This window comes from Diplotaxodon limnothrissa, linkage group LG18 (genome assembly GCF_057381915.1).
Source record: "Diplotaxodon limnothrissa isolate DT_005_m linkage group LG18, D_limnothrissa_male_GT1.1, whole genome shotgun sequence".
NCBI lineage: Eukaryota > Metazoa > Chordata > Actinopteri > Cichliformes > Cichlidae > Diplotaxodon > Diplotaxodon limnothrissa.
The window spans coordinates 8,626,254-8,642,871 of NC_140613.1; the positions used below are offsets into that span (position 1 = coordinate 8,626,254).

A 16,618-nucleotide genomic window follows, 5' to 3' on the forward strand; every position below is an offset into this window, starting at 1 on the left:
CATTTAAAGATAAAGAACTATTTTTTTGCGGAAGTTGTTCTACATATAAAAGCGCAGTTGGGATGAATAAACAGAATGCCGTTATAATAAATTAATTAGTTTTCACCCTCAGAAATGTGATCCCGCTCAAACTGAACAAAAATGCATTGATGTAGGTGCCAACAAATGCGTGCACTGCCAAAGCTGACCTCATTTGGGTGGTGAATTATGCAATTTTAACGCAATTTACATGTTGCTGTATTTGCAGGCAATGAAACTTCTTAGCTGCAATTAAACAGGTGTTCTGGTGGCTTTTACGCTTTAAAAATAAATAAATACAAATGAATACGAATTCCCTCTATAAGCAGATATTCCCATTAGCACACTGGATACGATCGGGCCACTGTTATTGCACTAGTCCTAATAGTAACAGTAATAGCAACATGTATAAATATTCAACATTCATGATTTTTTATGGTTTAGCTCTCAAAAGCTATTCAAAAACTCTTTTGCTGTGATTTGATGAGCAAAGAATTTACTCTAGTATTTTAAAACTATGATCGGCACATGAAAATCTGTAGTCCTGTCATCCATAGCCAGATATACACAATCTGGTATGAAATGATCAAGACGCCTAAAGCTTTGAACAATGCAAATTTCTGATCGTTTTTTATGTGAATCGAATTAATGTCCAGAATATCTGACTTAAACATTTAACTATCTACACTATCTACACTGCTTTGCTACTTTAATTTAAAGGTTACAAACTATTCACATCCATAATCTGCATAATCTGTGTTTTCATCCTTAAAGCAGCATTCATTTGTAAAGTTTAACACCTGACTTTTGGGTTTCTTTTTATGTTTTAAACGCAGTTCTTGTTGTGGCCGCAGCAGCGCCCTCCTCTCTGTTCTCTCTAAAACCGAGATTTGGAGCGGGAGGGGTGGAAGAGGTGGAGGTGGTGGTAGTGAAGGAGGGAGGGGGTGTGTGCTACTGATTGTATGAAAGGGGGGGGGGGGGGGGGCACATAGGAAGAGAGAGAGAGAGTAAGAGAAGAGAGGGAGAGAGGAATTCAGTCCTATTTAAATGGGAATCAAAAGCGCACAGAGGAAAAGGGACCAAGAGTGAGAAACAAAAAAAAGTGGAGTCAGGTTTAATTTACGCACGGAAAAAACTGAGACATAGTTTAAGAAAGACAAGGGCAATAGAATTAAAGAAGCATTGGATTTTTTTTTCTAAATGTGTGTTTTTGCACTCTCATGACTCAAAGAGGATTCCGGTTAAATTCACCCGATCGGGAGGAATTGATGGTGTCTTGTTGGGGAGGCAGAGCCGAGGGGAGGAATCTGAATGCGCTCGGCTGAACCATGCCAGCTTTGTGGATCATAACTTTGGCGATCACTTTAAACCAAGGTGAGTGATGTTTAAAGACGCTCAGTTTGACCTGACTAAGACACGAGAAACTGAAAGTTTCTGATAAATACCCGATTTTCCACCCTTTTATTGTTCCCACTGTTTGTGCGGGCGTCTGTGAGCTTTGTGGGTCTCTTTCGGTCTGCGCTGGCAGTGCTTGTATATTTTGGATTTATGTCTGGCGATGAGTCCGTGCGCATGGTTCTCTGTGCGCGTGTTGTTACAGATTTGTGCCGCCCTGGACATCATCATCAGCCCCTCAGCCCGCAGAAGCTGAAGGGAAAGAGTCGTGGGGTTTTCGGGGTCTTTGCCCTGTTGGGGAAAATTAGATTTTAGAGTGCAGACACAAACGGCCCAGAGTGGCTGCATTCATTTTTCTTCAGTTACACGTTTGTGGGAGAGATGTGGAGCATCTGCAAACGACATTTCTTTGACATGACCTTTAAAACGCATGGATAGAATTGGTTGACACATACGAAAACGCAGTGTGGGTCACACATGCGCGCTTGCCCATGCAAACACACATTGCGCATAACCTGCCAGCCGGGGGATGATTGATGAGGCGAGGATCCAATGCACAGTCTGGTCGCTGGGTTTTAACATAAGTCACACTGAATCAATTTCCAACACGTACGCGCACACACACATGCAGCATGCACGCGCTTGGCGCGATCGTGCCCTCAGTCTCTGTATCGAGCCTGTGTGCAGTGAGAGTAGTGTAAAGACCAGCGCAGACAACTGTCCCTCGAGAGAGAAAGTCGATGTGTGCGTGCGTGCGTGTGTGTCTGTCTCTCTGTGTGTGTTAGTACTCCTTCTTAGCATGCAGGTAGAGTCTTGCGTGCTCGTGTCCGTGTGCGCGGTCCTGCTGCAAACGTTCAGGTGCCAAGAAAAATTCATATTTTACCTTAAAGACGGAGACATATTCAGTGGACTGAAAGAGAGTCCCATTACTAATATTAATGTTCCTATTTATCGATCACCTTGATAGATTGCCCTCTCTCACACACACAGCGACACACACACACACACACACACCTCAGTGAATGAGCAGATGAGTGTGCGTTTGTGTTTGAGGGCAGTCACTGCTCCAAAGACAGAGGTGATTAATTGAGGTGGCCTGATGTGAACAGTTCAACCGTGTGTGAGAGAGTGTGTGTGTGTACCTGCTTCAGCACCTGGGTCCCTGGTGCTGCAGGCCGAGGGTGTGATGAACCACAGACAATGATCTACCTAGACAGTCAGAGGAGCTCCCAGAATGGAGCTGAGCCGACCACCCCATAGGATTATAACAGAGCAGGACATTCGTGCTTCACGCAAGAAGGTTAAAGATGTTACAGAATAATATGTCAAAGTCAGAATATCTGAAATTGAAGATTAGAAAAGAGATCTGATTAACTGGTGTCATGGCTACAAGGAGCACTGGTAATAAGCTTAATTGAAGAGAAGGAGAGACATGGGTGAAGTATATTAAAGTTTGTTTTTTTGTAGAATAAAGAGAGAATAAAGCAAACCAAACAGAGCAGGGTCACCAAAGAAAATAACAGAACAGCAAAACAGCAGAGAAGCTCTCAGCTCAGAGGAAAGGTGACCAGAACTGAGTTATGTCAGATGGAGGAGAACAAGAAGAAACATAATGAAGTAAAAACACGGGAGAGAACAGAAGCAAAATGGATCACGACAAATTAGAAAAGAATATAAGAAGGAGCAGAACAGAAGAAATGAGAGAAAGGACGAACAAAACAACAGAACCAGCAGAGGAGGTTAGAAAAAGTGTACATCAGGGGTTTCAGACATGATACCTGCTGGCCAAAATCACCATAATCCAGTGCAGTGGATGTCTTTGCAAGGTTTTTGGGCTTTTTGCTGTATTTTGAAATGCTGTGCTGCAAGTCACCTTCTTCGTGGCAAAAACATTACCATACTACGTCAAAGCAAAGTTGTTAAGTGAAGGAGTCAATCCTAAACATGTTGTTGATGACAGAAGCATTTCTTTGTCATGACACTAGAATGACTTAGAAGGAAAATTTAGACATATCTTTCTTAAGTCATCACCATCTGTTTACAAAATGAACTGCCTGGAAATTCATGGTTTATTACATGTGAACTTTTAGAAAAGCTCACTTGTATTTCTTTATGCTAAAAGAAAGAGAACATTTTGTAGACTTTTTAGGAGATTCTACTGGTCTGGCCCACTGGGACGCTTGTGGCCGATGAACCAAGGTGATTTTGACAACACAGGCACAGAACCTGAGAGCAGAGAACAGAACAGAGCAGAACAAAAACATAAAGAGAACAGCAGCGAACAGACGAGAACGGAGCAGAGAAGCAGATCAGTGTTTCCTGCTGAGCTGGTGTAAGCCTGTAAATGTGATCAGAGGGAATCCGTCCCCTACATGCAGCATCTGCAGCTTAATGTGTGTTTAGCCTGTTTGGACTCTTCCAGGTGCCTTTTTGCTTGAGTTGAACATTTTTGCAGCCTGATCATGCAAGCAAGGCAAGGAAAGCAATTCTTGCACTGCAAGCACCTGTCCCATCTCTCGTCTCTCTCTTTCACACACACACATTCACACACACACACACACACACACACACACACACACACACACACACACACACACACACACACACACACACACACACACACACACACACAGACACACATATATACACTTTCTTTTTCTCCTATATCTCCCCCTCCTCTTCCTTCCACTCTTTTCGCTCATCACAAGAATAGAGCAGAAGCGCAGATGTAAAGAGACAGGCCAAAAGACAGAGAGATGGAGGCAGAGAGAGACGACGAAAGGAAGAGACAGCGGGGTTCAGTCCTAATCTGTTGACAAGAGGGGATGCTTGAGGATAAACAGAGGCAGAGCAGGAGTGCTCAGGAAGCAGAGAGGGAGAGAAAGAGAAAAGAGCCCTACTGGCTTCAGTCTCTGCTTCCACAGCAACCCAGCTGGACCATCAATGTTTGATGGTTTACATCAGCAAAGATTTACACCCAAACTGGGCTCCAGGGGCACCCAAGGATCCTCAGAAAGGCTTCTCAAGATGTATTTAGAAATGTTCAGTCAAAAGCAACCGGACTTCCTTTTTACCTTCAACCGAAAACACTTTCATTCAAATCATCTTCAAAAAATGTAAACTTTAAGATGACCTGGATAACGGCAAATCTTTACAATCCCTCGAATTGTTGATTTGACTCGCTATGACTTCGTACAGTAATAGACTCTGTGAGGCAAATGATTAGTTTCAAGCTCTCTACTGTAACGCCCTCAAACAGTTGTATAATTCCTCTCTGAATCATCAAGATAACAAAAATACTCTCTGATGGGGGTTTATGGGTGAAGACATAAATCTTTTTTGGCATTTACAGCATGTAAAGATTTGGAAAACTGCACAACAACACAGTTATAGCATGTGTAGTTAACGGGAACATTTATATGTAATGAAACTATCTATTTAAAAATTAAGTTTCACGTCTCAAAGATAAATACTAATGGATTTCTTCTACCACTACTACCTAACAGTAACAACTGTTACACTCGATCTGTGATTTTATTACAGTGTTTCAAGTAGGTGTGTCCGGAAAGTTCTGACATCAGTATGAGTGAAGAGGGTCATGTTGATGGGTGTAACATGGCAGCCAAGGCGGGCTGGACCTTTGATGCTCGTTGTTTCCCTCTTCTCTTTCCCTATATTTCCATTTTCCCTCAATTCTCACTGTCATTACAAAGGCAAAATACCAAAACTAAAAAACTAAAACAACAAGAAATTTTAGGCTGATTTGACCTAATTTTGTTTTAGTATTTTTGGCCAAACTTTTCCTCATTGTATGGATGGGATACTCATTTTTACATGACACAATAAACCTGAGCGTTAAACAGTGTTTTAAATAAAAATTGAGGTTTCATATTATCACTACTGAAATAAGTAGTTCCCCTATTTATATCAGTAGAATTCATTCAGAACTCTTCTAAGGAGCTTAGAAAGAAAAGCGTCTGGACTTTGTTAAGTTGCTTGAAGACATTTCACCTCTTATCCGAGAAGCCTCTTCAGTTCATTTTTCATTTACAGTTCTTTCTCGGATGAGAGGTAAAACATCTTCAAGCAACTTAAAGAAGTCCAGACATTTTTCTTTCCAAGCTCCTTAGACTATGATGACCTGGATGACTGAGAACCTTCACAGACATTCAGAACTCTTGTTATTGCATTTGGGATGCCACTGTGCAAAATTAATAAATTAATAAGTCAAGGTCATCTGCAAAGAAGTTGAACCTTCTTACCTTATCCTGTTAAATGCACCCTGCAGTAGGCTGCTGGCTTTTGCAAGTCACATATCTGCATGGCATGATAAGCGTTTGAAATTAGTTAATCATGACATCAATTATATTTGATTGCCTCAACTTGTTCCTACCACTGCATCGCCTTGTGTTTTTTGTTTTTAGACCCAGTACTTTTATACAAACAAATCTACAGTCTACAATGAAATTACAAAAGCAAAGAACACTTTGAATTTCAGCCTTCAAAGGTCTGGGGCCTCAGAGCAGCACCTCACTTTACAACAGATTACAAAAGAGCTTTTGTCAGCACCAAATCCAAACAAATGGCTTCTTGTGCACCGTTGTAAATATCAAAACTTTTGAACAGATATTAGATACATGCGCGAGCAATATTTATTTGCACCGGTGCTTCTATTCACTATACACAGCTACTGCACATGCACTTCACTTTAATGACTTTTATCATCTAAAGCACAACTGATGAGCGTTTCTTGCATGAGCGGCTTCAGGATGAATCAACCTTGGCCATTAGTGCCATAGTGTACTGATCGTACCATAAAAACAAGTATACAAGGTTGGCTGACTCTGTTGTTCTAATTGGGTTGTAAAAAAAACACATCACTGAAGAAAACTCTGTACTCGCCAATGAAAATAATTAAAAATAGCATGAGAAACCTTGTTTAAGAGCAGAGGTTCAGACAACATGATGGCAAGTGGAGCTTCTCTGTATATGTGTGTGTGTGTGGGCCTCTTCCCAAAGCCCTGCAGTACCTGACAGATCTGATATCCTTATGGTTGGAGAAGCATAATCTGAGGTGACAAGGAGCAGCAATTAAAATAAATAAATAAAATAACCGCCACAATTAGTTGCCGCTTAATTCACTACGATGCCCCAATAATCCAGTGATCTAAAATGATGGCGGCAAATTCCCCCTTCCCTCCTTTGCACAGGCTGATGTGTTTGTTGGAGTGAAAGACGGAAGAGTCTGCAGAGGCTAACAGAGGGCTTCTGCTGGTATTAGGGCTGACACCCATCAATCTGTCTATAGATATGTCATCCTAGATGAGGAAGGGGTCATAAACTGAGAGAGAAAGGGGAATGAAGAGAAGAATACATATACATGAGAAGATAAAATAAGGGACAAGAGATGAGAAGGAGAAGAGAGAAGAAAAGAGGATGATGGCAGGAGAGTAATTCAAACTGGAAAAAGAGTAGTGTGAGCTGGATTGAGAGATCAGAGGGGGAAAGTGGTGGGATAAGATGAGAGAACACGAGAACAAGAGAAGGGGATCTGGGTTAGAGAGATAGAATTGGAGGAAGAGGACAGATAAGGAGTGAAGGAAACTGGTAAAATAAAGAAAGGAAAGGAAAGGAAAGGAAAGGAAGCTTTGCGGGAATGAAAAAATGAAGAGGAGGAAAATGAACTATATGAGGGCAAAATAGGAAAGGATTTTTGGTGGGAGAACCAGGGTAGAAAGGTGAAAGAGCCATAGAAATGATGTGAGCCATTTGTGTGGAGATAGAGGAGAAGAAAATAGAGGAGGAATGGATGATTGCGAGACATAAATCTGGAAGACAGAAGAGCAACAGTCTTCTATCTATGATTAGAGGAGGCAGGAAGATATATGAAAGAAACATGAACAGAAGGAGAGCACAAGGAAAAGGAAGAAATGAGATTCTGAAGTGTAGCCGAGATGCGTAGTATGAGGTGAATTTGGCTTAGAAGAGTAAAAAAGACTGACTGAATATAGCAGAGTAGGAGACTATAAAGGGGAAGTGGAGATTAAGGGTGAAAGAGGAGAAGAGAAGGGCTGTTGGAGCAATGGAGGGGAAGAAATGAGGAAGACGATAAAATAGAGGCGCAGAACAGAAGAGAAGGAGTGGGTAGATTAGTAGTATAGGGGGCGACAAACAGGAGATGAATAGTTAAAGGAAGCAGAGAGACGGAGAAAATGCTGAATAGAGGGAGAAAGAAGCATTAAGAGGGGAGTTTGGACATAAGAGGACAGCAGGATTATAGATTAGGGAAGGATATACATTTTGGTAGGAAAGACTAAGAGGAGGATGAAGGAAATTCTAAAAAGATGGCAGAAAGAGAAAAGGCAGCAGGGTTGGAGAGGCCAATGCAATATATGGATTGGAGCAAAGGAGCAAGAAAATGGAGAAGTACATCAGGCATGAGAAGAAAAGTGGGTGAGACTGGAGAGAAATTTGCAACGAAGGAGAGAGAAAGGATGTGGAACCTAAAAAAGGGCACTAATAGAAGAAGAAGAAAAAACGGAGGAAGAAGGAAGATGCAGTAGTGTTGATGAAGGCAGGAATGAAATGCAGAGGAGGAGTGGGAGTTAACGGGAGTGAAAGAGGGGGAGAGCAGGTTTGGGGAGCAGAGATTTATGTGTGGAGAGGGTTGCTGCTCGGGAGCACAGGGAAACAGCCAGGCCTATTATAGATGGGGCTCTCCTGGGAGAGCAGGGCCTGGAGTTTTCCAGGCATTTCCAGCATATTTCACCGCTGTTCCAAGCAGCACGCTGCAATGCACAAAGCGCCGCCTTCGACCACAGTCCTCAGCCCTCCAAGGATAAATAAAGTGGGTCTCCTTTCTCTGCATGAGTATTCAATAAAAGTGATAAAAGGCTGGAAGTAACCCTTCTTAGCTTTTTTGGATGGAAAAGTGAGAAACCAAACTGGCCACCCTCTCCAAGGAGAGGCTTTCAAAGAAATGCAGACATCAAGCATAAAAGCACCAAAAGCATAAAAGTGCTTCCTTTTATATGAGGAAGAATGTCAACGAAAAAGGGCTGTGAGATCAAATAAGCTCAGTGTGGAGGTAGTTTATGTTTCTGCCTCTCTCTCTCTCCCCCTCCGTTTCTTTGTCTGCCTGTGTTTTCTCTCGCTCGCTGGCTGTCTGAGAGACTCGTGTGGAGGTGAGAGAGAACAATTGAATGGGCCTCCCACATAAAATCCATTCAGAGACATCTTGAGGAATAAGAATGAGAAATTGTCCGGCGCAGTGAATTAAATCAATCTGATCCATTACAAGATCACTATCACAAGGTTTTCCCTTTTGTCTTTGCCCTGGATTATGCATGCTGCTGGATAAATGTGTGTGTTTGTACCTTATGCAACACCGTATTACAGCATTCCTCGTAATCAATGAAACAATTACTCAATTAAACGAGGTCGTAGCAAAAGGATTATTGACTTGTCACATTTACATTTTTGATAATTGACTATGCTTGCTGGGTATTAGGCTTAATGCTTTGACTAAAAGGTGGCCAAAGGGTCTCCGAAAACAGAAAATCATGCAAAAACTGTGGAATAAAATTTTTAAAAAGTAGCAAAATCTTTTTTGCGCTGAATGGTATGTAAGTGGTAAGAGTTTATCATGGTTTAAACTTTAAATTGTCTCAGGATTACATATCTATTTCAAAGAAAAATAAAACTTTCCAGTTGTGAATTTCCTAACCCTTACCCTTATCAGAAACATTATCAGGTAGAGACATGGATCCTGAAATCAATGAGAATATTTGTCTTGTCTCTGTTCTCAAAAAGCCAAAAAGGGAAATGTGAACCAATCATGTTGCTGGACGGATGCACAGATGTTTCAATTGTGGGTATATCTACTCACTGAGCAGTGATTCTATCTATAGATGCAGTGGTTTTTTTTACATCCCAGTGATGACTGAAGTAAAAGTTGTGGTTCTCATACCACTAATTCAATGCTTGGACTAGACTGAAGTAGCTGCTGTTTCTAAGAAGACTGCTGAGTGACAAGACTTGCTCTTAAAAGGACTTTGCCAATATCGGTTTTACACACCTTACTGAATCCCAACCACAACAGAAACAGTTGAGATAATATTTCCTTCCAGTCGAAAAGGAAACCTTCAAATCAACTGTCATTCCTGAGATTTTTGTTGTCTTAGCTACTTGATCTCGATCCAACCAGAAAGCTATGAATAAAAAGAAAAACAGAAACAAATCTCATGTTCAGTTATTGCAAAAGGTCTGACTGTGTGTTTCAATATGTAATTCAGCATACATTGGATCTATGAAAAGCAGGTGGTACAATGATGCAGTGATGTACCTCTTTTTGCATGGTCGTAGCAGGAACAGGCTTCGTCTCTCTGAATTAGATGAGCGGCTGAAAAGATGGATGGACGGCAGTAGAGCCAACTCTTTATTGCCGTTGTAGAAATGCTCCTCAGTGCAACAAGTTCTACACTACACCAACTACATACACTGAATATATAACACCAGGTCTTTGCATTTCAAGTTATTTCTTGACTAAGTTACTAAAGTCTACGAAGACCACATATCGTACTTAAACGAAAGCATTTGCCAAAGGAAAAGTTTGCCATTTTTAATAATTTCTTTTTCACATATCCAGTGTGTAGTGAACATAATTCCAATTTTTCACACCCTACAGACCGAGTATCCACTGGCACCATTTTCACTCAATTTAAAATTTAGCGCCTTCCAATCTTTTCCACTGAGACTTTTTCAAACTTATTTCCCTTATCAGAACTTGTGTAACCAAATGATTTTATTGCGTAGGCACCACCACCAAGACATATTTTTTTTTTGATGGCTCAAAGTATCTCTTTTATTTCTTTTCCTTTGGTGGATTTTAAATGGTGATAAAAGAAGCAGCAGCAATTTAAAGATGGAGATGGACAACATGATTACAGATGATGAAAGCCGGTATCCATCACCACCCACTCTGTGTGTGTTTCCATCCAGCCTATGTCTGTCTATCTGCGTGTTCCTCCTCTCTCCCCTCTTATGTTTTAATGTAAGTCGATAGCCATCAGGAACTGATAACACCCCGGGCTCCACTTCACTTGGCAAGGCTAGATGAGGCAAAGAGAGCGAGGAGAAGGCGAGAGCCGGGTTGGCTGAGGTGTTGGTGTGGGTGGGGAGGGTGGTGACACTATCTCCCCTCGGTGAAGCCTGATACGCTCCAGTGCAGGAGAGATAAGCGAGCAGCTCTCAGCGGTGGCAGCGAAGGGGGACGGTGACGTCACGCTGCTTGTCTCTTGTTCCCTGTGGCGCTGGAAGAAGTGATGGCGTCACAGGTGGAGATTATGTCAGTGGAAGATTTGCTATTGTTCAGGAAAGGAAATTTGACTGAATCGTTGTGACTTTATACTTTTGGAAGAGCTGCACGTTTGCACTGGTTGTCGTGATGTTTGTTTGTAACTGGGTGTTTTTGCAGGAAACTTGCAGGAAAAGTAAACAGGTGTTACTCATGATACAATATAATCATTCAGCTGTGAAGGTGCCTGCAACCAAGGTAGCTAATTGAATTGAATTAAATCCAGTCACTGTGAATTTCATTATTTATACCTGTGCTTTTCCTTCTGTGAAATGTCATAATGTATTTTATGAAAAACACTTTATGCTCTGTCTCAGATTGTGTCCTCCTGTACTTGTGCTCTCTATTCTGGGAGCATAAATGCGCTCACACTACCAAGTGCAGCTACATGAAGTGCTCTATGAGTACAAAGATGGTGTACTAATAATGGTCATAAAGTTCAGATGGAATGCTGTACACTCCTTGCCCTCAGTGGTTGCCACTTTGGCTATACAGTGACAAGGTGGGAGACCACCACCAACAGTTTTCAGCCATCAGGGAGGATACAACGCCAGCTTTGATGAAGCTTTTCAGGCATTACAGGTAAACCTTGCATTATCAGCACTTTTAAGTATTTTTGTGTAAAACTGGCTTCACTGTACAAGAATTTTTTATGATGTGCTGTCAGATGCACAACAAGTTGCAAATGTAGGCAATAGCCAGTGTAAGAGTGCAAACATAATTTCTGGTAAGTGCCCAATGAATCATGTTTGATTTGAGATAATATTAGTCTGTATAGTCTAGGCCTACTACACAAAAGTAACTAAACTGAGACACACTATTAAAGTGCTTAAATAAACATTTTAGGGACCTAAGTCCCTTTTTGTGGACTAAAATCAGATTTTCCAAAGGTAAACAGTTAAATTTAGAGTTACCGTTTTTATACTAGTGAGAAAACAATGTTGTTCTTGAAGCCTCTTTATTCAGGACCCAACATGAAATGCCTCTGAACAGTTATTTTGAAGCATTAAGTTAAACTTCTGTATGTTAAACATTATGTTAACCATTACCTTTAATTTCAGTGGTGACTTGAACATAAAACCACTGTGCACACAATCACTGTCAAATCTCAAATCAAAAGCTCTTAGCCTTTCTTTCTTTTTCTTTTCTTTTTATTATTGTGGATGTTTTACGTCTACCACTGTGTTTGCTTTTTGCAGAATTAGATTCTGATGGATTCAGTTCTGGGTTGTTTGAGTGCCCCGTTTCTCTTTCATAATGTCTCCAGCGCAAAAGACAGAAGGCAGTTTTGTCACGCTGAAAGAGAAGTTTGTATTATGCATGTTCATTAAGAAAAGGCACTTTCAGGACAGATTTTGTATATTCATATTAAGTGTGCGTGTGTGTGCAACAGTAGGACCGTTGAAAGCGGCTGTGTGTGCGTGCGTGTATAGGGTGGATGCGGCAGGTGGAGGTGGGGGGAAGGTGAAGAAAGAAAGAGATTGCAAGTTGTTGGTTTATGTGTATGTTCTTGTGCGAAAATGAAAACCAGCATCATACAGAGAGGGCCAAATGGGAATAAAAGAGTAGGTCTGCTCGCTTGTGATTGAGGCAAAGCAAGGAAATGAGAGAGGGAGAGAGGGGGAGGGAGGTGGGTGAAAGAGAGAGGAAGTGAGGGAGCAAAAGTGAGCGTGTTGGGGAGAGCTAGAGAAAATGATAATTTCTTAGCTCTTCTTTTAAATAAGTCTGTTTCTATAGCAACCATCCAACCAGCCACTGGAGAGAGAGAGCAAGAGGGAGAGCGAAAAGGAGGGAGAGCGAGAGAGAGAGAGAGAGAGAGAGAGGGGGGTGGGGGAAGAGGGGGTGCACCGGAGAGATAGAGGGAAGGATAGAAAGAGAGAGAGAGTTACCATAGCAACGGAGGAAGAGGGAGAAAAAGAACTTGAAGAAACTTTAAAAAAACATGTTGGGAGAAAAGGTAGAAGGAGAGATATGCAAAGGAAGAGTGAATTTACAGCAGATAGTGCTGGGTAAATTAATTAAAAAGGCAATGAATTACTCTGTGAAAAGGGGGATATATCACTTTACTTATGGAAATAGGAGTTAGTTTAAATGAAGTGGGTTCAGGACTTCCTGCTTAACTTGCAATTGGCCACCATACCAACACTTCTGTAGCAATTAATCACGTCCAACCAGGATATTTGTCGAAATACTGAAGACTGTGAAGTGTACAAAAAACAAAAATTAAGTGACGTTATCCAGTGGTAGTGAATTGCCACTTCTGTCTTAGCATTTCTAAAACTAGATGTGACAAATGAAACTGAGTGAGCATGCACCCAGGGGCGTAATTTCCAAGGGGGTTTAGGGGGGTTATGACCCCCGCAATAATCAAACCCAACCAATGTAACCCCCCTAATAAAATTATGAATTATCTTGCATAAATAGGCTGTTGATTTTCTTTACTCATTTCAGTTATTACCAGCAAAATAGTTGCATGTTTAATCATCTGGGAATTTACCCAGATTTATTTATTTATTTAGACAGAGATCTTGACTTCTCGACAGCCAGACTTCTTTTTGGGACCAAGTGGAGTCTCCCCCTGCTGGCCATCAGAAAGAATGCAGGTTTGCGACACATCAGCCTTGCTGCAAAATCTAGCTGATCATAATAAAATTATTATGAGTAGCTGTTTTAAAAAATGTATTTTTTTAAACATGAGTCTGGTAAGTTTTGTTCCGCTTTAATAATTTTTAATATGATACAAATTGTTTTAAAATGAAATTCATCAGAAAGAAATTAAAATAAATTTATAAATGTGTTTTTTCAGGACACTATTTTTGAAACAAACTTCCACTTTCTTTGTGGAAGTTTGCATGTTCTACCTGTACATGGGTTTTGTCAGGTTCTCCAACATCTTTCCACAGTCCAAAGACGTGTATGTTAGCTTAACTGGTCATTCTAAATGGTTGTCTGTCTTGATGTTAGCCCAGTATGAAACCTGCCTCTCATCCTATCAGAGCTGCGATAGGTTTCACATAAGGAGTCAAGAAAATGGATGGATGGATAAGAGCAGCTTCCAGTCCTTCTGTCCAAATCCTCTACAACCATGGGACATTCTTCATATTTAAAAAGGGCAAACTGTGTCTTAACAAGCAGTCAGCAAACAATTCCGATGAGTGTTCGTAGCCTCCAAAAGTCATGTTCAAGGCTGGACAAACAATTTCTTATTTTATTCTCAACAGTATCAAATCAGTTGACTGAGACGTGTAAAAGTAAAAAAGGTTTTGTTGCCTTACTGCTCAAAACTATAAAAGTGAAATAAAAAAATAGTAAGTAGAGTGGTATGACTGCACTGTATAGAGAGAGGGAGACAGTGATATGAGCTGTAGTGATAACAGTGGGTATATGGCTGCTGCCTGATTGTCCATTCTCAACTCTTGACCACACATGACCTCCATCATTGTGTGAGTGAGCAGAGAGAAACACAGACAGGGAGACAGAGAGAGGGGGAGAGGATTGATTGGGAGTCCCAGAGTTCAGACAGCTCTGACCACAGAGGCCTCGAACTGTTTCCCTGAAAGCGCCGAAGCTACATGGTGATCCAAAATAGGAACCGACAAGGGTCGTGTGGGGAGAGAGGGTCAGAATTCATTATCCTGCTGGAAACTTTAGTGCTGTCAATATAAGTGGCAAATTTAATATATGAAACATATAAGAATTTAAAGCTAATTGCCTAAACAAGCGAACAGAAAGAAGACTAATTTAATGGTTTTGTGACAAGAACGATTTTCATTTAGCACTATGAATGACCTTATGGTTTGGGCATGGATAATGTGTGGCAATCAAGAATATTGTTTTGGGCACAATGGTGATCAAAAGGGAAGTAAAGTGACATGGGGTGCATTAGGATAGTGCTATTCGATGCTTGTTGCACATACAGTGCCAGTGCACCATCAGTGTTGAAAACTATGAGCTCTATGCATTTATATGGCATCATGGCAACAAATGCAGGTCCTGCAAAATCAGGAGGAAGCAACACAATGCAAATGTTTTATTTTTATTATATATAGCATAAACACCAAAACACGAAAGTCCATAGACGAGTCAACTGAATTCACTGCAGTCATCAAACCATCACCAATCACGAAAAAACTCTCTGGTCAAAGGCCTATGACCATGACACAATGATGATGTGGGTGTTGAAAAGCAACAGCAGGTGTGCTTCTGCTACAAATAGGCAGGGGTCATGTACAGTCGACCCCTGCCTATTTGCAATTCAGTATTTGCGGATTTGTGGATTTTAAAGTTATTTGTGGAAAATTCGCCTATTTGCTGATTTTTTTCGTCGAGCATATCTAAAATATTTATTAATTATTTACATGTCATTTTCATGTCTAAATACATTTTTCATGATTTAAAAAAAGTTGTGTTTCTCTACATGGGGAGATAGCATCGACAGACACGGAAGTGTCAGTAAAATGTTCTGAGCCAGATGGCTTTGAAATGATATTGAAGTGTTTTAGGATGATAGTTTAAGGTATATTTGGTGTTGAACTAGTATAATAGGCAGTTATAAGTGTTTTTAGAGGGGGTTTCAGCTAATCGTGTGCCGTTGTGGTCCCTAACCCCCGCCTATACCGGGGGTCGACTGTACTTTCGACTACTTTCGCTGCTACATGTCATCCATGAGTCATAGATGGTATTCATTATCCTCTAATGCACTTATTTATGGGTGTTTTTATCCCAAGGTGACAAATACTATTGTAGTGCCAGAAGTTGCTGGTGTCACAAAGAGATAGGCACATGATGTACTAGCTGTGGTAGTGTTGGAGCCAAATAAATGACAGAGAAGGCAAGAGGGGCAGAGGTGGCAAAAATGAAGTTTGTGGATCATGAAGGATCGTGCTGTGCTTGTGAGCTTTCCATTTGATCTTATTACCTACTTTTAACAATCATTTTTACTCACCTCTTACACTTTTGAAGCCTGGTCACTGTCTCTTCACACTGCATATTAAAAAGGCCCTTAAAGATGGCTAGTGTATTTTAATGGGATGCTGAAGGGTACTGAAAGAGAGGTCGCTTATGATGAGTTCAGTAAAAGAATCAACTGTAAAACAACCACCTCCATCTGGTTGGAACGAAGGTCCGTGCTCGAACAATCCTAAATGGGCTTTATCAACACAAAAGTCGCTTAAGTCCTCACTCACATCACTGATCTGTGCACCAGGAGCTTTGTTTAATTGATCAAAACAAAGGTTTCCAAAAACATCAGGAAACAGAGATATTTGTACATCAGGTTTAAAGTTGTGCAAACAGTCAGTATTGTTTCAGTTTTCATATATGTCATTTTCTACTTCAAATGTAGTAAGGATGCAGTCAGTACACTGCATAACTTGTCTCTGAAACAGAGACAATCTTCACTATATTTTCCAAACCTCAAGACAAGATTCTGTCTTTTAAAAAGTGATACAAGCTCACACTTTTTATACTTTTTTTTTTGCAAAGCACACTAGCAGCCTAAGAATTATTTCGTTTTGAATTATTAAAAAGGTAGTCTACTTTTATCAAACTTTCTCTAACATGAAATCCTTCCTCTGCAAAGTTAGAGTGTGGGTGCACGACTTTTCAGCCTCACTCAACCTGAGCCTTTCACACTGAGGCTTTCTATGCTTCTGCCTTCATAAACGGATGTTATTCTTAACAGCACAGAAAATATCTTGCAGATTTGACCCATTATACACTAGACCGAGCAGGATGAAATTAATGGGGTTTGGAACAAAAGGTTTTTGAGCAAGATTTCCTGACTATTCCCCACGCAGTTACTTAATCCCTTGTAATTAGTCTCCTTGTTTGAAAGGGAATATACATTCT

General features: G+C 40.8%; 1 protein-coding gene across 1 annotated transcript in view; it reads left to right on the forward strand.

The window, feature by feature from the left end:
* The first annotated feature begins 1,192 nt into the window (after positions 1 to 1,192).
* The window catches only part of kirrel1b (kirre like nephrin family adhesion molecule 1b), an 82,813-nt gene continuing 67,387 nt past the window's right edge, over positions 1,193 to 16,618 (forward strand). The window contains exon 1 of the mRNA XM_085377118.1: positions 1,193 to 1,392. Coding sequence (XP_085233244.1) covers positions 1,347 to 1,392 — 46 coding nt within the window. The 5' untranslated portion in view covers positions 1,193 to 1,346. The remainder of the gene's footprint in view (positions 1,393 to 16,618) is intronic.